The sequence below is a fragment of the Drosophila nasuta genome, chromosome 3 (genome assembly GCF_023558535.2).
Source record: "Drosophila nasuta strain 15112-1781.00 chromosome 3, ASM2355853v1, whole genome shotgun sequence".
Lineage (NCBI taxonomy): Eukaryota > Metazoa > Arthropoda > Insecta > Diptera > Drosophilidae > Drosophila > Drosophila nasuta.
In genome coordinates, this window is record NC_083457.1 from 4,180,228 (window position 1) to 4,203,614 (window position 23,387).

At 38.2% G+C, this 23,387-nt stretch overlaps 3 protein-coding genes across 3 annotated transcripts; 1 reads left to right on the plus strand and 2 right to left on the minus strand.

Annotated features, from left to right (window-relative positions):
• Positions 1-11: 11 nt before the first annotated feature.
• On the minus strand, positions 12-961 carry LOC132789635 (ATP synthase subunit s, mitochondrial). The gene has a single exon (XM_060797780.1). It carries the CDS (start codon positions 684-686, stop codon positions 60-62), a length of 627 nt encoding a protein of 208 aa, XP_060653763.1. The 5' UTR covers positions 687-961; the 3' UTR covers positions 12-59.
• A 288-nt stretch (positions 962-1,249) lies between these two features.
• Positions 1,250-22,339, plus strand: LOC132789383 (leucine-rich repeats and immunoglobulin-like domains protein 3). The gene is made up of 9 exons (XM_060797355.1): positions 1,250-1,589; positions 14,671-15,952; positions 17,045-17,116; positions 17,679-17,888; positions 17,955-18,098; positions 18,156-18,991; positions 19,047-19,403; positions 19,463-19,744; positions 19,804-22,339. The coding sequence occupies exons 2-9, from the start codon at positions 14,883-14,885 to the stop codon at positions 20,964-20,966; spliced, it is 4,134 nt and encodes a 1,377-aa protein (XP_060653338.1). The 5' UTR covers positions 1,250-1,589; positions 14,671-14,882; the 3' UTR covers positions 20,967-22,339.
• LOC132789386 (splicing factor YJU2) lies at positions 21,957-23,319 on the minus strand. Its single transcript, XM_060797360.1, has 3 exons — positions 23,050-23,319; positions 22,421-22,989; positions 21,957-22,360 (listed from the first exon to the last, which is right to left on the minus strand). Exons 1-3 carry the CDS (start codon positions 23,071-23,073, stop codon positions 22,024-22,026), a joined length of 930 nt encoding a protein of 309 aa, XP_060653343.1. The 5' UTR covers positions 23,074-23,319; the 3' UTR covers positions 21,957-22,023.
• Between the last annotated feature and the right edge of the window lie 68 nt (positions 23,320-23,387).

Genomic DNA, 23,387 nt, shown 5'->3' on the forward strand with positions numbered 1-23,387 from the left:
CGAAATTCGAATTCCTTTTAAAGTTGCAAAGTTTATTTCTCAAAATGGATCACAGAAGATTACTCTTTTTGGAACTGCATTTCACAATGTGGCAGCTTGGACTTTAAGCTTGCAGCAACCTTATCCATGTCTTTGACATACTTCATATCAAAGATGGCTAACTGTTTAAGATTGGACAATTCGCCGATGACATCTAGATCAGAGTCTCTAATATTGTAGCATCCGGAGATCTGAAGGCGCGTCAGGGAATCGGTTAAATGTGTGAGACCGATAAGACCATCGTTCTCGAGATGCTTACAATTGTGAAAAATGACGGTGTCGATTTGTTTACAACCAATAAAGTGCTCTAGACCAATTTTCATGATTGAAGCATTTGATGCGTCAACCACTTTAATCTGAAACTTGGTTGTTTCCGCTGGTAGCATGTTGTAGTCCTTCCATAGTCTACCTGGATTATCGACAATGCGTACTCCGCCACCATTCTTAATTATCCATTCGGCACAGAGACGATTTGGACCGACTTTTGCCAAACGATCTGCATCCACTTGATTGAAGGCAATGGCCACATAGCCCCATATGTTTCGGACTAGAGATTCTGCTGGAAGGGCTTGTTTTTCAACTTGATAGCCAGTTTGTTGGATTAGGCGTTTTGTTATTGAATTTCTAATTATGCTGATAAACGACATTGTCGTAACAGCTGTTATTCCGCCACAAATTGAGACGTTACACAGCACTGTTTTCAAAGCAACGAGTACCAAAATCGGATTTGTTTTGAAAGCTCCTGTTCACGTTCTTCATGATATTTCTACCCGCATGATGTCCATTGTAAACTTATTGCTAATAATTTTGTGAGTTCATCGAAACATTAAATCATGTTGACATTATTAGCACTGGTAGTAATTCTTGAATTTTATCGACACCAGTTGATCAATAATCAGTTGAGTGTTTATGGTACATTTATGGTACAATTTGCCGAAATATACCAGAATTTGAATTTGATGTGTATTTGAATATTTTTTTAGTATTACAAAAATCTAATATCAGTTCAGTTTGTAAATCATATTTAAATCGAATAATTTTAAAAATGATTTGAAAAATATGTAAGCAAATAGACATTCTAAATGTAGCGCATTTCACAGGTTCGCCAATTGGACATTAGTTGGTATATCCTTCACCGTAAATTAGTATATTTTGAGACTCAAAGTATGGTCACGTCTGAGTACAATACTTACAATTAGTTCTCGTTCAGTTTCGTAAAGGGGAGGTCGTCGCGTCGGGTCTGGCTCTTATGTTTTTGTACGCTTAATTAATAAAAAACAAAAACGCGTGAATGTTGCGAATCAATATAAAAACTAAACAAAACACAATATTATTCAGTGCATATGTCTTATAATACATAATAACACCCATAACGCGCTGTTTTTCTTAAGCCAGAAAAAATTTAACTAGCGAGTGTTTGTGACAGTGAGCCAAAGAGTGTCGAAAAGAGTGTGTGAGACAGAGAGAAAGGAAAAAGAGCGCTCGTGAGCGAGCATAAAATCACAGCAGTCTCAGCAGCAATAACAAAATAAATACATACACATATGCACGTACGTACATTTCAACAATTAAACTTTTCAATGTTTTGTTTCTTATTCTTGTTGGTTTGTTGAATGCTACAGCACGTTTTTGCATTCAACTATTAAAATAATCAACGAAATAGGCATTTCAATCTTGATAGGCATTACATGCAACTTACACATACATGTACATATGTGTTAGTGAAGTAAATAAAAATAAATTCTGCCTCTGCGTACATACATACATAGGTATGTATGTATGCATGTGTGCATGGCGGTGTCAGTGACGTTACGTCTCAGTCTCTGCCCACTTTGAACGCAAACGCAAGCGTTAGCAGCGAACGTGTTAAAGTGACGAATAAACAACACAGAATCGTTCACTAGAAAAGATACGACAAACAGTCAGACAACCAAACATATTTGTACATTTCTTTCACACATGCATACATTTGTGTTTGTATATACATAACTAACACACCGACCGAGCCACACAGACACACACCCACAACGCGCAGTCGACTCAGCAGACATTTTGGCTGCTTCATTCGCCTTTCAAGCGCAATTTGTTTATATGACTGCAGCCGCAGTTTGCTGACCCCCCTTCCCCACCCCACCGCTTCTCGTCAGTTTGATAGGTGAGCGAATTCCCCACCTCCACTGCCACCCGCCATCCATCCATCAGCCTTCATTCATTTTTGTACACACGCTGAAATTTGCCTTCTATTTCTACTTCCACTTTTATTTTGTCGACTCCTCAGGCACCCAACTGTGCTTTGGTGTGTGTGTGTGTGTGTGTGTGTGTGTGTGTGTGTCTCTCTGTGTATGTGTGTGTGTGCGCTAAGATGAAGAATGATATGCAGCAATGTTAGATGATAAATGGCGCGCTATATTAAATGATTTATTTTGTCTGCCCATATCGTCGGCCTCTCTTCTCTTACCTCCGCCAGAGGCCACAGGTTCATTGTGCCCGTTTGTCTCTCTTTGCATCTCGTGGAAGCAGTTGAGCCATGGGCTAAAGCTTGAACCGCCTTCCAGTCTCCGCATATAACTATACGAGAAGTACGATGCTGATGCTTGTATGAGTCCGATAATTGAACCCCCGACTTTATAGTATCTACGGTACAGTCTCCAAGTGCTCCATTATTCAACACTTAACTTAATGCTTTAGCATTTTATCAATAGAATAGCTGGAAATCTTTTTTTCCTAATAGGATTATAGTATTTCTTAGAAATTGTATTCTTAATCTTAATCAAGACTTACACCAGAACAGATTACTTTTGTAATGTAATTAAAAATTTATATTTATAGCCTTTACAGTTAAATCAATTTCTTCGGTTGTTAGTTATATAATATATATATAGTACAATTGGAATTATATCGCCATCGATTTTGGAATAGTTAGCAATAAACGTAATACGCTTACATAGATTTATTTGAATTGATTTGATCACTCTGAAATAATAAGAAATATAAGTTTCAACTCTTATTTATCGTAGAAAATTGTATAAATTCCCCATTACGTAGTAATTCTTAGTTAGATTCGTATCGAAAAGCAATTTCCCTCTTCTAATGAATCTCATGCTGAGACAAACAGTTGCTTAATTAAATCATTCATTGTTGTATTGCATTTCGCATTTAGCAAATTGCAAATCATTTCCACGGTTTTCCACTGGCTTTAATAACTTTCCATGGTCAACATAGAAAAATATAATATGTTATTTCTGTTTTGAGTTCATTTCGATGTTCTAGTTATGCGGTTTGCAATACCCTTTACAATAAGCTTATGCCATTATGTTGTTGACTCTGCTTCCATTTTCTATGCATCGCTTATATAACATACTATATAATACAGTAATTTGCAAAAGAGTATTGTTCAGTTGGTAACTCTCTTGTGCCCATTTTCAGTTATCCATGTTTTACTTTTTGTGTTTGTTTTTTCTCCTAATTAGTTATAATTACACTTAATGCAATTTAGTTATGAGGTTCTGTGCTCTTTTACCTTTTTTTTTTTTTTTTGTTGCTAGTCGTCGTTGTTTAATGTTCGTGCTGGTTTTGTGCTTTCTCCGCTGCCCCCTCGCATTTTTCTTTCCCTTTGGGGGGTTTTTCCATGGTTAGTGCAAAATGCAATTGCTGTTCGTATACCCGGCACCCATTGCGTATAATGTTATTACAACTTAATGACAACTCAAAGTTCATTTGTATTTTGGCTTAAGCTTGGGTTTAGCTTTAATCATTATTAGAAAGATTGGTTGTCACTGAAAAGTTAACACCTTTAATACCTTATATTCCCCTCGGGTTTCGCTGTTATTACCCATAATTAATATTTATGAATTCGTTCGAAGCTAGAGATATTGTCAGTAAAAGGTTCTAGCTTGAATATTTGAATAATTGGGGGTATTCCCAAACAATAATAACAATATTCTGTAAGTGCAATCGTGGAAAGATTTAATTAGTAGATATTATTTGCACGATTTCGTATATTATTATAATAATTGTAATTATTTTCGATATTTATAACATTATCTCATAATCTCAAACGCAGTTAATCACTTTCCGTCTTGTTTGTGGGCTGAGATTGAGATTGTGGCTGCCTCAAGGTGTGAATTCTAGTTAAATTTAATATCACACAATATCCGCATCCGTATCATTTATGAGTGAATGCGCTCGTCTCTTACCTTTATTCGCTTTCGTATGCATATGAGCTGCAATTTCAGTCAAGATCATATCGGTGGGTCTCATAAATAAATGCATTTAATGGTTGGCTGGGCTGGCAATGAGGGCTTTTGGCTTACTGGAGACTGAAGACTGGAGACAGGAGACTGAAAACTGTCCGTTGCTTGTCTCACGGAAGGAATCTGTGTGCCACAAGCTGGCAGCTTGCAACTGGCAGCTTGCAGCTTGCAGCACACAGGCTCTCATCATTAGCAATTTGAAATGCATTCAAAGTGCAGACTCAAAAAGGAGATGCGAGTGTATCCAATTATTTTCACATTTTATGGCGTAAATTTTCTTAAGCCCCAAAACCATTTTTCAACCGAAACGAAACGAACTACAGCAACAACAACAACAACAACACCAACAAAAATGCAGCTCCGCCAACTAAGGAGAAGCAACAACAAGAAAGGCAACAACAACAACCAGAGACACAGCAGCAGCAGCAGCAACAAATCTTAAAAAGGCATCAAGATTATTGCACAGAAAAATTCTTTTCTTCACACCTTGCCAGAGACTTGAAACTTGGAGCGCTGCACAACAAAAGCAAACGAAGGAGATGGGGATAGGGATGGAGATGGAGATGGAGGAAGAAAAATAAAAAACACGCCAAGAATTAAATGCGACTTCAAAGAAAGGTACAAAACGAACAAAAAAACGAAGAAATCAAGAAGAACTATGGTCAAAACGAAGCGGTAACACCAACAATGGACATGTGCAGCAACAATAAAAACCAATTTAAGCCAACCGACGCGTCGCCTCCATGTGGCTCGCTCTTTCTATCTGTATCTGTATATCTGCGTATCTGTGTACGTGTGTGTGTGTGTGTGTGCAAGTATCTGGAGGATTCCTCGTAGGTTTAACTCGAATTGACGTTGGGAAGAACGTCAACGGCAACAACAACACCGACAACAACAACGTCAGCAGAAACGTATACACAATCAGTTTCAGAAATCAGATTCGGTTCGAAGTTGAATAGTTGCTGCCTGGTTATGTTGTTATGTGGGTATCTATGCTGACTGTCTGTCTGCCTGTCCGCTTTGTCTTTCTCTTTCTCTCTCTCTCTCTCTCTCTCTGGGTTTTGTGTGCTTGGGCTACGTGCACACCTGTGGAACACATTGCTGTACCCTAGCAGACCTTTGAATAGTCTTTGGGAAACCTGGGGAAATATCCAAATCGAAGCGAGTTTACTAAATCTCAAACATGAATACTTTAATACAATTTCAAGATTAAAAAGAAAAGAAATTGCATTAAATAATACTATAAGGTATTGAATGTACTAAATAGTATATAAAACAATTTAAAATTCAATCAAAAAGATATATCAAACAAATATAAGAATATTCTCATTATTAAACAGTTTTAAAATTAAAAAAGTGACGTAAACCAATTAATAGATTTTATAGAATCTATTATATTAAAAATTAGTTAGTATTAACAATATACTAAAGATTGTAAAGATCAAATAAAACTATCTTCAAACAGATAAATAAAGAGAATTATTATAAATCATAAATTAGAGAATTTAAATATAACTAACTACAAAAAAGTAACCAATTGAAATAAAATAAATGTTTAGAAAATTTAATATATTTTATTGTACATAGTATAAATACTCAACATTAAATATTTAAATCAAGCAATTGAAAAGAAGTAAGCAGACAGTACACTTTTTTAATTTTATGTTTTAATTTTGCATTTTATTTGTAATTATAATAGTAATATACAAAAGGCACATTCAAATAATAGTTTTAACTATGCCCGGGCGGAACATATTAAAATATTTATCACAATAAAATGTACAGGAAGTTATAAATCTTACCAAAAAAAAAATATGACTGAAAAGATGACATTAATTCCCTTAATCCCTTAAGGGAATTAATTGGAAATGTCTTGAATCAGTGCTAGTTTTGTTTTCAATTCGATTGTTCATATAACATTTTTCAATGCCTCTTTTATCCTCATGGTATTTAAGCCATATAATGCTTTAGGTCATTCAAAGTTGTCGTTGAATACCCAAAAATCGGATTGTTTTCGGAACAGTCTTCCTTATTATAAGAAGAGTATTGTAAGTAGTTTTCACCTTAGTTACTTGAGAGCGGGCAGCGGCAGCCTTCAGAGCTCTTGAGGCCTGTCAGAATGACCAGAGTGGCAAAAACAACAACAACAACAACAATAACGACAGAGCCCCGAGAAACAGATGCTTCTAACACACTGCCTCATGCGGAGAGATCATAGCAAGCAGTATAATAATAACAACAACAACAACATGAATATAACTCTGAAATCCCAAAGAGTCTGCCCCATGCCTCTTGCAACACTCTGCCTCTGACAGGCAACAGGCAGCGGACGGCGGACAACGGAGACAGCACTGGAAAACAACGCTCAATCCAGTTTTCAGTTTCTTTTCTTTTTCCTGACTTTGGCATCGCTTGGGACGTTCTGTGTTCCGCAGATCTGCAGTTGATTTCGTTTCGTTTCGGGCATTGTTGCTCAAGTTTTTCAGAATTTCGTGCTGTGCTGTGCTGCTCTGCTTTGTTGGTGTTGTTCTTGCTTGACGTTGGGCTTTGTATTTTATTTTTTCTTCACACCTTCGAAAAAGGCAAAGGCAGAATTTTAACGTCCACTGGAAATTCAATTCAATTCCCTTGCCATAAGAAGACGCGTTGCTGTTGTTGTTGTTGCTGTTGTTGCTGCTGCCCCATAGCCGGTTTTTGGTGTTGGTGTCGCGCTTGGTTTTCTCACTTGGCTCCGAAGAGACCAGGCCATCTCTTTTCCCCCTCCCCATTAGCGGCGTACAACAAGAACAACAATAACAAGACCTGCCTTCTCCCTCTTTCTTTCATGCGAGCCGCACGAAGCTGAAGCCGAAGCCGAAGCCAAGCAAACTGACAGCCCTTTTGCATTTTTGTAAGTCTTCTTCTGGCAGGATCGCTTCTCTGCTTTTCACCTCTTCTCTCTGCTCATCGCGTTTTTTTTTTCGTTATTTTTTGTTTTTGTTTTTTATTTTGTTCATCGTTAAGATCTTTTGACAGCCTCTTTTCGTTTCTTCAGCAGTGCTGCCCGCATTTTGTAGCTTTTGTTGTGTTGTTTTTTATTTTGTATGCGTATTTCGATTTCTTCTTTCTTTGAATGGAACTCAATTTGACATGCCTGAAGATTTTCTTGAGCCGCTTTGCCAACCAAGCAACCAACCAATAAAATTGAACGTATAGAAAAAATACAAAATACAATTTAATCTGAAATTATTGCGCTGCGGATTAATTTTGAATGCGCTGCTGGATATCCCACCTCTGACTCTACCCAGAGGTCTAAAGCTCTAAAGCACCTCAGACTCCGACAATATTAAGCATGATCTTGCACTTACAAGTTTGAGTTTCAGTTCAAGGTGAAGAAGAAATTGTGTTCTCACCTTCTCTCCGAGTGCCAACGAAAACCCTGGACAAAAAGTCCATTCGGCATTATCTGAATTAGGTCGTAAGTCTGCTAAGGCCCCATCAAAAATGTTGTGCGTCGTTTGTTTTCTGCCTGCTTATCGTCTGCAGTGATAACGCCATTTCAAATAACAAACTGCAAATACTTTCGAGCTTAGACACCCTAATAAGACTGACGAATACTCTATTTTAAAAATGCAATCAGTATTTATTTTTCATTTTTCATATTTATTTATTTTCTACCAACATTTACTAAAAGTTATATCCGTTCCAAGAAAACTGGATTGTAAATTTTACAATATTAAAGTATCGATTCTGTTGCATTTAAATTGTGTAGAAATTAATAGAATTAATTGATAAAAATTTACCATAAGAATTCTTTTGAGATTTAGTTGTTGTCATATCTGGAAATTCGTTTGCCTATTACTTCATTCTCTCTTCACTCTCTAGTATCAATGAAAGGAATTTGAAGGTGACAATTAGGATAGTAATCCATTCCAAAGTAAATATTTTTCTGATTGCACAATTATTTCTAGAGTCCATCCAAGTGCGTCTCACTGTCTGTGTATTCTTGACAGTAGTTTTTTTTTTTTATTGATACCCAAGGCTTTTTCGGTAAACCGAGTCCACCTGACTGCCAGACCACTCTACTATATATGGGGGAGTACATTTTGGCATATGATATCACCTATCGCCAACCATAGTCTTATCACAAGTCACAAGCAACAACAATAACAATAACAATAATAATATGCTTTGTTTATTTGTTATTTATGTGCCTTAGAGCAATCAAGCAAAACGGTTTATCATTAAAGCGATAAAAAAAGACGTTAATTTATTATACACACACACACACACACACACACACACTCCCATACAAGTACCGACTTATTTACATACACACAGATGCACAATCGAGCTGTTTACTAATTGCGTTAAATTGAACTTGAAAATGGTTAAAGAAAATCCACAAAAGTTACCAACAGACCATGGCTTGTCTCCTCGTTTTCTCCCTCTTCCTTCCGTCACTCCTTCGCTCGATTTAATAAACCGTTATGCGGCTTGCGTGAATGGAGGAGGCAGAGCACAAGGCATCCAAGCAGAAGGCAATGAAATAAGCCAACAATTATGAAAAGAAAAAACTCTTTTAGTTATTTAATTAGCTGGCCCACAGTTAGAGAGGAAGACAGATGAATGCTTGGCCAAGGTGGGGGAGGGAGACAGCGGCTTGCGTTCGTATCTAGAGTGGAAAATTAATGACTACAAAATTAAATTTATTTTTGCAAACACGAAAACAAAAGCAACAACGACAGCAGTGGATGCGAGGCAGTCTCTGTTGCTGTTGCTGTTGCTGCTGCCGCTGCCGACGTTGCCAGACAGCCTGGCAGGCCCGCAGTTGCTGTCTTATTCGATTTTATTTTACGCTGTCTGTGTGACTGTTTGCGTGTGTATGTGAACATATGTGTGTGAGTGTGTCTGTGCAAAATTAATGTTGCTATTTGCGTCGTTGTTGCTGCGCAGCGACTGCGCTGCTCTTATCATGGGTTTTTGTTATTGTTTCTTTTTTTCTGCTCTTGCTGGCACGTTACCTAATTAGTCGCCGCAGACAGCGCGGCAATAGGCAACGTTCTTACCTTTTACGTTTTTATAGTAAACCAAAGAGGCGAATATGAAACACTCACACACACACACACACACATACACTGCGTGTATTGACGTAACGTCAACGGCGACAGACAACAGTGCTGCCAACAGCGACGTCGGCTGCGCGCTGTTTCCGTTCTCGTGCCCACGCACCTTCATACAGATGTACCACAGATCGAGACAACGAGTGACTGAGAGGAAGAGTAAAGGAGAAAGGGAGACTGAGAGACAGAGCAGGACAGCAGACACCACGCGACAAAAACGCAGCTTCAACTTTGTCGTCGCTTTTGCTGTTACTCTTGTATTTTTTACAGACTATAGACAGCAAAAAAAAAAAGTATTGCATAAAGCGCAAGAGACAAATTGAGGGGAGTGGAATGGATGGCGAACAAATTTTATGTGCTCTCAATTGCTGCTTGATCTCTGTGAGGCGAATCGATTACACTCAAAAGAGACAAACAAATGAGTCAAAACGCACACACACACACTATGAATGTTCACTGTGTATGAGCTTATACTACAGATCTTACCGATCAATTTGACATGTGATCACTGATCGGCTTTGTATTTCTTGGAATCGGCTTATAAGCAATTACATTCAATTAATAGTAGTTGAGGTCCAAACGTTTCAACTAAAAAAATGTAAAGTCAATACACTTTGTTGTTCGATTAAGTCAACTCAAATGGGAATATTATTCACTCATGTAATACACTAAATTTATAACCAGTACATATGACATAATTATAGATAATAAATAATGAAGAGCAAGAATTTTGCAAAGCAGTTCTAAAAGATAATGAACATAGGTTTCTTTGTTGTTTATCAATTTGTACAAACATAATTATAGACTTTCTTGAACACAATATAAATTTAAAATTTTAATCACTACACTAACTATGCATTCCACTGTACTGTAGTGCTGGCTGCATTTTGGCAACGGCAGCCGTAGCTGTTTGCTGCTTTCAACCCAGCTTCTCCCCACACCACACCACACCACCCCATCCCGCATCACCTCACCACACCGCACTCCACCACACCTCAGTCGTTTCCCCACTCAAATTACTGCCCGCCCACTGCTTGCGCTTTGACTTTAGCTGTGCTTTTTTTACGCCAACGTCAACTGTCACATGCACGTATAAATATATACACACACACACACAAACACACTCAAGCAGATATTCGCAGAGCTATGCACATTCAGTTTATTGACAAAAAATATTGTATATATTTTTATTCATTTAGCGGCAAAAGCAATAAGCAAACAGCAAAAACAAAAGACACAAATAGAAACAGCAAAAAAACAGAAAAAAGATTGTGGGCGACAGCAACAAAAAAAAAACAGAGCTAGCAAAATTTAAATGTGTTAAACCAAATCATAAGACAGCAATGCTACAAAATAAAGACCTTTTTGTCTCAATTTAAATTCAAGTAAAATGTTACAACCGGAAAATTAAACAAACCCGAAAACTACAATTAAGCTCCGATTTTGAGAGACCTGTTCAATTGAGTTTATTCATGTGCAATGCTCAAAGTAAATAAAATTCATATCACAGAATACCTTATTGGTTTATTCATCATTGATTTTTCTTTCGCTCGCATGCTAAAAAAATGCTAAATCGATAAGAAGAATAAATACCATAATCTATTCCACTAAATCCCTCATTATTTTCGTTCAAAGATATCTAGGAACTTTATAAAATCGTTAAATATAAGATCATCAAAAACAATACCAGCTAAGGGAATAGTTTGCTTAGTGGGATCAATATAAAATGGAGAACTAAGTCGGAAATCACCATCTTTTATAATTACTATGTTTTGGGGAGCGAACAGGAAGCATTTGCCTGGTATATGTATTTGTTAGATGAATTCAATTTCAACAAGCTGAGTAACATGAAAAATGGTTATTAAATAAAACGAAAAATTTCTATGCGTTCTTCGTACATTTACCTATTATAATATTTGGTTGAAACGTCCATCTGCATAAAACAAGAATGTTTGTAATGGGAGGAGGGTATTAAAAACACGGAATTTCCTTGCTCATCAATGTCTTACGTTATGAGGATCATAAAATCTAAAGTCCTCTCGCCTTCTGTCTTTGTTTCTGTGTCTCTTTCTGTTTCTTCTTTCCCTGACTATCTGCTCTATAATCTAGTGAAAAATGATGTTATTGTTTTTCAGCTAACGATCATTAAGCAGATACACGCATACATATGTGGGTCTAATGAATCTCGTATCTGTAGCTGTTCGCCTCTGCTAGCCCATTCCCATTCATTGTATATTTATCTGCGGCATTATCGTATCATCTACGCTGACTTCGACAGCTAACAACGACGACATTTTGTCGTTTTCGTAAGAAAACAATACCCACCTTGTACCGTTATCTAATAAATTTGTGAGGGAGTAGACAAAGCTACAAAAAACACACACACACAACCAAATAGATTTGCATTAAAAATAAAAACACAAAATCTGCATTCAAGTTGCCCGCCGTAAATTTTGTTGTTGTCTGTAAGCTGTCCAAAATAGAGTTCAAAGTGAAAGCTCTAACCAAAAATATAAAATTAATAGTCGTGGGTTTTGCCCTTATGGCAGCCAACTCTAGCTAGCTGGTTTACTCTTGGGATTTTTGCCCAGAACTTATGTTAATCAACATGCGACCGACTAAGTTAGCTCTTTATGCATGCAAATCAATTCAAGATGGCCGACAAATTTTGAAGATCTACGGAAATTAGCGGAGAATAAAAATAAACGTCGCTGATTGGTGATTGGTGTGTGAAAATTGTATCATCTGCGTGTGTTTAATTTATATGAGAAAAACGAAAATGAATACAGCTAGTCGATAAGGTTTTGTTGGGGATTTCATGATATTGATCGATATACACGAGACAAAAGTTCCCAATCGCTGTCATCATGTTATAGGCGGTCACTCGCATAAACATCAGACGTTGATCAATAGATTAATTGATAATGCCTTCCAATTATCTGTAGGTGTCGTCGCATATTCGAGAGAGTTTTGCTAATCTCTCATTTCGGCGTCTTTGTCATTTATGATGTGATTGATTTGCGATGCATATTGATTGATTTTTGAAAATGTATCGAAATATTTCATTTACATTTTACATGAAGCTATAGCTACAGATTAGTTTTCAAGATAATCTATAGCAACTTATTGAGCTTTTTCTTGCTCAGCTAAAACCAAATATTGGTTTCCAAGTGAACTGCTGCAATAAATGCGGTGGTATAAATTGATTTCCTCTGTAGATACCGCATTTAACAACACGATCGTAGACAGTGTGAACCTATTGATTAGATAATTGCATGACTTTAGTGTTACGTGTAGAGGAACCCTCTAAAAAAAAAATTATCTGAGACAAACTTGTTGAGGGAGTGTTCCCTCAATACTCGATCGAACTCGAAATCGAACACAACTTGCAACAAAATACAATATTGAGGCCAATTTGTTGTTGTTTATATTGATGGCAAACTAACACTAATCAAAAGCACTTCACTTTGGACACTTGAGCAAGAACATCTCTATATAAACTCGACTATATATAGACAGACCCAAGAACGGAAAATGGAGTTGTGAGAAATGTGGAAAAACTCTTTGAAGAAAATTCTACAGCTAAGTTGTTTCTCTGGTTGCAGCAGCAGAAGCAGCGGCAATTCCTTGTGTCGGGCACTTTTTTATTTGATTTCATTACGCTTTGCTCTTTAGCTAGCTGATGCTTTACGTTGTTGCTTTGTGTTACTAAATTTGGTTGTCTGGGTATTTTAACGCGACTCTGTGTGCGTGTGTGTGTGTCGAACCATTTTGAGTAGCCGGGCCAGCAAAAGCCGCTTCTCTATATAACTTATACGATACATAGGCCGTAAGTACGTACTCGTATATCTGTACATTATATTTATATGGGCATGTCTGGTGCGGTAATTGCGGCCATTGCTGAGTTTTTGCAGCCGCCGAGACAGCACACCACCTCTTCCTCTTTCTCCTCCTCCTCCTCCTACTGTACGCCCGCTCGCTTAGATGCCCTTTTTGGTGGGTGTTTTTGGCCTGGGAACATTGCTGATGAACTGAACGTGTCTGCAAACCTGTATTACTCAACTATTAGTCTGCTTTTCCAGAGACTTGGAAAACCATATTAAAGCAAACAGCATTCGATTTCAGCTTAACGGATTTTCTTCAGAAAATAATAACATAAAAGCTACAAGCAATTGTTCTAACCCTATACTACTACCACTATAGCTACCAGGTTAGATCGAAAAGCACATACTAAATATATGCTAAAGACGATAAAGTAAATTACTTTTAATTTTGTACTTATTTATTAAAGAATAATCATTACTACGGCCTTGCAATTTATTTTAAATATATTAAATGATTTAATAATATTAATTTAGAGGAGAATTAGTCTATCGCAATTATTTACAACATTTCTTTTTATATTTATACATCATACATAGTTACCCAATTTATTTTCATCTTGGCAATTTATTCCGTATTATGTCCAATATTTACCATTTTTGCGATTAGTCACTCAACAACGTGTGACTCACAATCGAGCATACTTTACTTATTACAGAAACTCAGGGGTGTCAAGCAAGCTACTGATTTTTATGAACTTTTATTTATTTTTGCCTTTTGAAAGCGATTTACGCTTTAAATTATTAAACAACGTTTAGATCTTTACTTTTTACTTAATCATGCTGATTACTTAGTGAGCGTCTCAATGTCGAGCACGCCCCATTTTAGCTGATAGCGGAATGTGCGCAGTGTTCTTTATCTGAATGTCAACGAATTTCTTGTCAGCGCAGCGCATGTGTTAATGTCTCAGTATAGGTGTATCTGTCTGTGTCTGTGACTGTGTATGTTTGTGTGGGTGCTTTGGTCTGGAGTACAAAATGCAAAACGCTGCACAATTTCAACAAGTTGAAGATATTTTTGTTGTTTTTTATGCATTGGGCTGATGCTGCGCTGCCTTTGCGATTTGTTTGTGTTTATAAAGCATTGAGCATTGCCCGTTTTTCGTGTTTTTATTTTTTTCGCACAAAAAACATCCGGTCGTATTTTAATTTAACGAGCATTTATTTTGCACACTGCCTGTCTTTTGGCATCTCTGTGTTTATAGGTTATTATTTATTTACTCGTGCGGTGTGCTAAGCTAAGATAAGCCGCATACGTATACAGTATTAAACACTGCAGTGATATTCTGCTAGTTGTACATAATTATGATCGTAAAATTCATTTCGATAAATTTAAAAATCGAATGTCGAGAGCAGCCATCTTAAATGTTCTTCCTTTTCTTTTACTATTTACAGTTAATAACCATGCGGCTTTCGAAATTGGCGACAATGAGAACGAATTTTACAGCACTGGTCGCTGACGAAGCTTCTTGCTCTGAAGCTGCAGCGCAGGAGTAACACAACACTGATTCGAAATGTAAGAATACAAAGGGCAGTGGAAATTAAACGAATTTATCAAGCATACAAAAAGCAAATTAAAAAGGGAGTATAAAGCAAAACGCTGCAAAATGCACGTTTCAGCTATAAACTGCAAGCAACAGGAAAGGGATAAGGATTGCGCATGTGGCGCAGTAACAACAGCCACGACAAAGTTTAATAATTATCGAAAACGACGAATATGCAGCAGCGACACCGACAACAACAACAACACCAAGTACCAATACATTAGCAAAATTCTAATGACGCTGTCAGCGTTACTGCAGCGTCTCGCAACGCTAAGCATGGGTACCAAGTGGCGACGGCGCCGACGTCGACGCAAGCAGCAACAACACAGTAACAACGAAAACGGGATGGAGAAGGAGAACGCAATAGCAGCAGCCACAATAAAAAGCACCCATAATGATAATTGCAATTATTACAATACTACGGCAACAGCAACGACAGCGACAACAAAAACGAGCAATGATTTCAATAAAATCAATAAATTACTACTAATTACGTGCATGCTGCTGATAACAACTACAACAATTTGTCAAAGTAACGTCGTACCCGTCGCTGCCGCAGCGCCGTCAGCGTCCACATCGACATCAATGTCGGGCGAATCGTCGACGTCACCGTTGAGCGCTCTGCTCAAATCGGGTGGCGCCACCTACAGTCAACAACTGCCGCAACAACAACTGTTTGCGATGCTAGCCAAGAATAACGGTGGAGGCGGCGGAGGTGGCATTGCTCCTCCTTTTTTTGGCTACAACAGCGAAGCAGCGGCGCATCGACAGCATCCACGTTACTTGCCATTGCATGAGGACGAATCAGAGGATCTGGCTGACGAAGATTTTGATGCCCTGCATATTCCGCTAGACATTGCTGCCGCTGCCGCCGCCGCAGACGCTGCGCCTTCCATTGCGTCAGCTTCGTTGGAAACGAACGGTTTCGTGGCCGACGATGGCGATCAATATGAGCAGGCGGAGAAGGCGCTGGCAGCTGCTGCTGCCGAGTCAGCGAATGCAAATGCCAAAAACAGCAACCACAACAACAACATTTACTGCCCAAAGGAGTGCAAGTGCCTGAACGCTTTCTTCGATTGTGATAAGCTGCATTTGGAGCGCGTGCCCGCCCTGCCAAATTATGTACAAACGCTGTAAGTAAACCGAAACCTCAAAAAACGGCAACTTAATGGCCCATATACTGTTTTTAAGTCCGTGGTATTAAAAGCAACCCCACAGCAATGAATATTTGCGAAAAAAAAATATGCAACAACCCTCCTCATATTTGATATCTGACTTTGTAGTATATACCCTATAACAAAGAAGTCTGATGTAAATTATTTATTTGGTTTTAATAATTTTTTGGATTCGTTTATTATTATACTATCTATAAAGCAAGCTATTTTTTTTTTAATAGAAAATTTGTTTTTACTAGAACTAGAGATATATTTATTTTCAAACACTAATTAAAAAATGAGTAATTGGCTGTGAGGATTAATTTTATTGAATTAATTAAAAATCAGTTAATTCAAGTAGTTAAATATAGGACTAACAAAAATAAGATTGATTTGTTTTATTGATATTTCTATTTCACAAATTAATGTGAAATAAATCAAAATACGGAATATATGCCAAGCTGAAAATTCCTTCTTAAACTTATTCATAAGAAAATAAATAAGTAAACGAGGATAATTTATTTAGCATTATTTATTTATTTAGATCATTTAGAGCAAACAAAGGCGCACACAAATTATTTTATATGTTCAAATTTTTTAATTTAATACACAATAATAGTAACAAAGATAATTACATTTTCTGACTATTTTTAAAATATATAAAACAGAATATTAATAGAAACAGTAGTAGATAATACTGTAAATGTGTCGACATTAACAAACTTAGAGTATTTGCTATTCGAACCACATTTAATGTATTTTTTGTTTGGTTAGTGTGTTTCGGGGGTTGATATTTAATCGCCGCGCGCTCGCATTTAATCAATTTAATGCACAACAAAACAAAATTATGCAAAAGTGCGCCGCCTCGACGTCAGTTATCGACTGCAATGCATCGATAATTGCCAGATGGTGGATTTGCTTGCTTGCGCCTGACTGATAGTTATCAAATTGCAGCATAATTGCAGTCATTTACTGCATTAATTAGAGACTTGCCAAATCCAATCAGCTAACATTGTTTTGCATTTTCATTTCAAGTTCTAACATACTATATTTTTAATTTTCTACCCACAGGCATCTGGCAGGCAACAAATTGAACGACAGCACCGTCCTTGCGATACGAAATCTTACCGAACTGCTAAAACTGTGAGTAATATCAACAGCAACAGAAACAGCTAAATATTGATTTAATTGTTCCATTTGCCAAAAGATATCAAAGACAGATAATATCCCGTCAATTGAAAAAAGCATGTAGTAAATATTGTTTCAGCCGCAGGGCAAAAAAGAATTGATTTTCATAAAATTTTTAAAATAACATGTAAGAAAGCTACAGACAAGTCTGCTCGCTGTGATATATTCGCTAACCATTTTCAATTAAACCATATTTTAAAATAAATAAAAATATCATAGGCTACATTTGGTATATAGATAAAGTACTTTATTAAAAATACGTGTAGCGTATTGGAAATAATTAAATTCCAATTCAATTCAGCTAATAATTAACTGATTAAATATCGGTTTGAAATTTCATTTAAATTTTCAAAATTCGATTGACAATGAACATCTTTTTGGAAAAAATCGTGAATTTATATACATAAATGTGTTTTAGTAATAAACTTAACTAAAACAACACTAAATCAATATTTAGCAGTAATAAATATATAATTAAAAAAAATTAATTATAATTGTAATGTCCCCCCACCATCAGCACCTTAAAACGGAATCAGTTGGATGTTATGCCCATGCTCGTGGGCCTCAGCTCGTTAAGGCAACTCAATTTAGCCCACAATCGCATTCAGCGCATCTCCAGAGAAGCGCTGGCCTTGCTGCCAAGGCTAAAATCACTAGATCTGACCAAGAATCAGCTGCACAGCGTCGAAGCTAACATGTTTGTGCGGCCCAATCGATTGGCGCACTTGTAAGTTGCAAACAAATGTGACAAGAAAACACAACAAATATAATTGTTAATTATGATCAATTACAGAATACTTAATGCAAACGAGATTGGCAGCGTTGATGAGCGTGCATTTGAAATGCTGGGCAACCTCACGGATCTAGAGATGAGCAACAATCGATTGATTAGCCTTCCAGTGGGTGTGTTCCAGAATTTGACTCGCCTCAAGAAACTGTAAGTTGTACAATGTCGTTATTTATATACTATGATAATGAACAATTTGCTTTACAGCGCTCTAAACTATAATCAACTGGAGTTCCACTGGTCAACGTTTCGTGGTTTGTTTTCCTTGCAAAAGCTTCAGCTCAAGGCAAACAATATACGGAAAATGCAGGATGGCATCTTCCATGTGATGCGCAACATTGAGAGCATCGAGCTGGACCACAATGGCATCAGTTCACTCTCACGCCAGGGTCTCTTTAATTTAACCAAGCTTCATCATCTCAGTCTATCGAATAACTCCATAACACATATTGAACTGGACACCTGGGAGTTTACGCAGTCCTTGGAATCGCTCGATTTGTCGCACAATTACATCAGCGAGTTTAAGCCTCAGCATTTGGATTGCCTCAAACGCCTGAAACAGTTGAATTTGGCGCACAATAATCTGCAATATTTGCAAGAAAATACCTTTGACTGTGTGAAGAACCTCGAGGAACTGAACTTGCGTCGCAATCGTCTGGCGTGGATCATTGAGGATCAATCAGCTATGGCGCCATTCAAGACATTACGCAAACTCCGTCGCCTTGATCTCTATGGCAACAACTTGAAACAAATCAGCAGTAAAGCACTCAGCGGTTTAAACAATCTAGAGCTGCTCAATCTGGGTGGCAATGCACTGGCCAGCATTCAACCGAATGCATTTGAACACATGCTAAAGCTACAACGGCTCACATTTAAATCAGACAACTTTATCTGCGATTGCGATTTGCTTTGGTTTCGTCAGTGGCTACTCAGTAGATTCGGCTCTCAAGCGGAGCAACTGCATACCCAAGTAGTTTGTGGTTATCCGGAGCATTTGCTCGATAGACAGCTGTTTACGCTTACAAATTCGGAGCTAGTGTGCTGTAAGTCTCTCTATATATTTTCCTACTTTCCTACTTTAATGTTTTGCATTTTCAGCTGATTCACCCAAACCCGTAGTACAGAAAGAACCCAGCAATATGTTGGCCGTGAAGGGCGCCAATATAACCTTCGAATGCATCGCCAGCTCACCGGCAGCTGCTTCAATGGCTGCCGCAGATGAGTTGAAGATCAAGTGGCGTCACGACAATCAGCACGTACTGGAGAGACAAACCACTCACGACGGAGCCGTCACCGAAACGCAAATCCATCATGATCAGCGCACGAATCAAACGACCATTTATGGCTATCTGCGTCTTTCCAATGTCAGTTACGAGAGTGCCGGACGCTATCAGTGTGTTGTCTCCAATGCATTTGGCACAACTTATGCCCAAAAGTTCAAGATCTCTATTGGCAGTAAGTACCAAGTTAATCTAAATTCATGATTCCTTTTTAACAAAATTCTCATCTTTCAGTTCATCCCAGCTTTCTTCATGTGCCTTCGAATTTGTCGATTGATGCTGGTGAAACGGCTCGCTTAGTTTGCTCGGCCAACGGTGATCCAATTCCTGAGATGGCCTTGCAAAAGTTTGGTGCTAGCGATTTTCCCGCTGCAACGGAACGTCGCCTGCAGGTGATAAGGGAGGAGGATGCATTCCTTATAACCAACGCGAAGCCAAGCGATTCGGGTATCTACACTTGCACAGCTAAAAGTCCTGCTGGCGAAATCAAAGTAAACGCCACACTACTTGTGAATGGTGAGTAGATGAAATGTACAACAAACTAAAAACAATACTAACGCAATCCGATATTCCAGATAAACCACTGCCTAGCATACCGTTGGTCCACAAGGAGGTGGTGCTTGGACGCACCTGTGTCCTGGAATGCCTCGGCGATTCTGCCAACCTGGATCTAGAGCAGCCGCATCGTGAATGGTTCAGGGAAAACAAACCATTGCACAAGTCGCCCACAGCACAGGATGCAGAAAGATATTATTTTACAAGCAGCAAGGAGTTGCTGGTAATTGTGAACGCCCAGTCGAATGATGCGGGTCACTATCGCTGCGAGATCACGGACAACTCACGCACCCTAACCCTTCAACTAGAGCTACTCGTGGTGAAGGAGAGTTTCAATACCGATGTCCTCTTGCTGGGCGTGATGATACTGACAGGCAGCTGTGTCCTAATTGGTGCCTGCATCATCTATTGCACTCTGCGCTATCAGCGTCGCAAGCTGATGCGCAATCTTGGAACACGTACGCATACCAGCAGTCAGCACACATTGCCACTGGATCAGACGCAGCTGACGACACTGAACCGCACTCAATTGCGACCACATCAATCGCAGCTGGTGCTGGATGGGGTGTCAAGTGCTGCGCAGAAACATCAAGCACAGCAGCAATCGCAACTGCGACCGCGCAGCTTGGCGGATTTGGAGTGTGGGGACGGGCAGACGCAGAGCCGATTGATAGTCACAACGACACCATCATATGAGCAGCGCTGCCTGGAGCGCTATTTACAACAAAGCGATTTAGAGACTCAGCCAGATCATCTGTCTAGCAAGGACTCGGGAACCGGATCGGATGCTGCCAACAAACGCAGTCTCGAGGACTTTGGTGTGGCTTTGTCGCCACGTCAGCAACGACACCGCATTGATGACGACGACGACGATGAGGATGAGCCAGATGATGACAATGAGTTGCAGTTTGCGCCTTCTCGTGCTTTGGGCGTCTCCGAATACGATGACATCGAGCTCTATGGGCTCAATCATAGCGCAGCTGAGCAGCAGCGTTTTCTGCGCAACAACAATCACAATTACGATGGCGGGGGCGTGGACATGGGTTTAGGATTGAGTGCGAATGTGCATGGGCATGGCCCAACTGCTGGTGCTTCAGCACCGCCAGTGCTGCCGCGCAAATGCAGCGCTCAGCTAAACAGTTCTGGCGTTGAATACAAACAGGCCACCACTGTGGACATTTAAGGAGTATAAACCAAAGCAAAACACACTACAAAACATGTACCAAATTAAAATGCACACACCAAACAAATAAACTGGTGAGGCTAACCCTCTCGCGCCCCCCCAAATAGAAAGAAACCACCCGACACCCCAAAAAAAAAAAATTATGAATATACAACAAACGAACAAAGACTGTTACTCGTAATATGCAAAAATTAATGTATAATGAATGTGACGAAGCTTGCCTCGACAGAATGCCCAGAAGGCGGCCTTATCTAGGATATTTTATATTATATATAAATATAAATACTTACATATATATTATTAATAATACAATAAGATATACACCCGTGAAGGAATATGTATATATTGGCTAACCCATGTGGCAGCTGAAACATACCAGTGTCTTCGTAATTTATGAAATTTAATGGATTAATTATTAATTTCATGAAAAACTTATGCTTATAATAATATAGGCATATATATAAACATATATTTAATCTTTTCTAATGGTTTATTTCGCTTGTGATATTATTTATTATTTTCAATTGCTTTTCCAGTTGTAAGCATTATTATTATTACTATAATTCAAACACAATACGCAGCTGTATATAAGTATAGCATCTGTTTGATTCTAATTATAAATTTTAAGTTATATATTGCCCGAAATCGGCTATGAATTGCTAAGAGTGAATTAATTGTAAATGAATGAAGATCTTGCAGCAATTATGTTCACATTTATGTATGTTTGATTTTCATGATTCCCCTATTCAAAATGTAATGTGCATACATATAAATGAATATGTAAATTAATTTGCCTTATGCTTATGGCCTTGACTAAATATTGAAAATTAGCTACGTAAGGTAAGATAAGTTGAAAGAATAATGAAGTCAACAAAAAATAATAAATATTCAAAATATAAACAAACTGTGCATGAAAATATACAGGAATATGCTTAAGAAAAGTTGACCAGTTGAGTTTTGAGATTTCCATTTAAATTAAAGAATTATGTAGACGTATTTAAATACAAAACGTAAATTTATTTTCGTAAACAGTAAACATATGATTCATATGCTTAGGTCAATTGGAATCCTCAGAACTGTCGCTATAGGCAGCTAGGAGAGAAAGCCCTGCTGGCTTAGAGGTAGCACTTGAAGTGGGTGCTGCAACAGCAACAGAGGAGGTGCTGGCTGCTGCACTAGACGCTGGAGGAACTTTGGGCCTTACTAGCACCAAAGGAGTCTTGCGTTTCACAATCGGGGGTGCTGTAGAAGAATTATTGTTGCCTGCTGACAGAGATGTTGGTTTGGCGACTTTAGCTGCTGGTGGGTTTATGTCCTCTTCCTTGACTTCCTCAATTATTTCCTCCGTAACAATACGAGTGCTACCCTCTGTTTTACTCTTAAAGTTGACAGACCTTCAATGAAATAAAGGTATAATTAATAATGGCCATAGTTTAACTTGTGTTCAAACTTGCTTAACAAAGGCTTCGTCTTCACGTTCCTCGCGATCTAAACGTTCACGTTCCGTTTCCGCTGGATTATATTGTTCCAACATGGTGCTGTAGTCAACAGTTTGTTGACGCCTATTGAGGTCACGGAGCTCCTCGAGACTTTCTAGCATTTCAATTTCATTGCGAGACTGTTGCGTACGATTCTCAAGCAATTTCATTGGATTGTTTGCCTCTTCTTCGCGAGCTTCCCTCTCCTCACGACGAGCTTGTTCCTCTGCCAGCTTAAGAGCCATAAAGTTACGTGTTGCACCCGCTTCAATCTCATAGTCTGTATTTTGCGGGTCTGTTTTGAAAGAGATCTCCTGCAGGCAGCGTGTACACTTTATATAAAATCTATAAATGCGAATACCCAAGTATGTTTCGTTTTCCACATCCTCCTTACGTGCATTGAACTTTTTGCCCTTGTAAATGTATTCGCCGCATGTTTTGCACCTCATGTTAAATGGAGCCATTAATCTCACCGTGTACTGGCGATTTTTGGCCAACTTCATACGCGGAATCTTCGATGGATCGAAGTCCGGTGGATAGTATTTCTACAAATCAAAAATGATTAGTGTTGCAATTCGCGAACTTAACGTAATAATTCTACTCACATTTAATACTTTGCGCTCCGACATTCTTTTACTGTTTTCCTAAAAATCAAGTCGAAAATTGAATGTTTACTATAAGTTTGACATGTGACCGCAAGATAAATTTCAAAAATACCAAAACTACACATTTCGCGAAATTCTAGTATTTTGCATACCGAAGTGTACAAATGCCGTATGGTCACACCGTAAGTTCGAAATCACGGTTGACAGTAAAAATACATTTATTTATTTAACAATTTATTATACATATTTGACTAACACATTATTTTACATCAACAAAGCTTATTGAATTCAATACAAATCCCAAACAGAGTGCTCATAAAATGACAGATCTTTGAAAC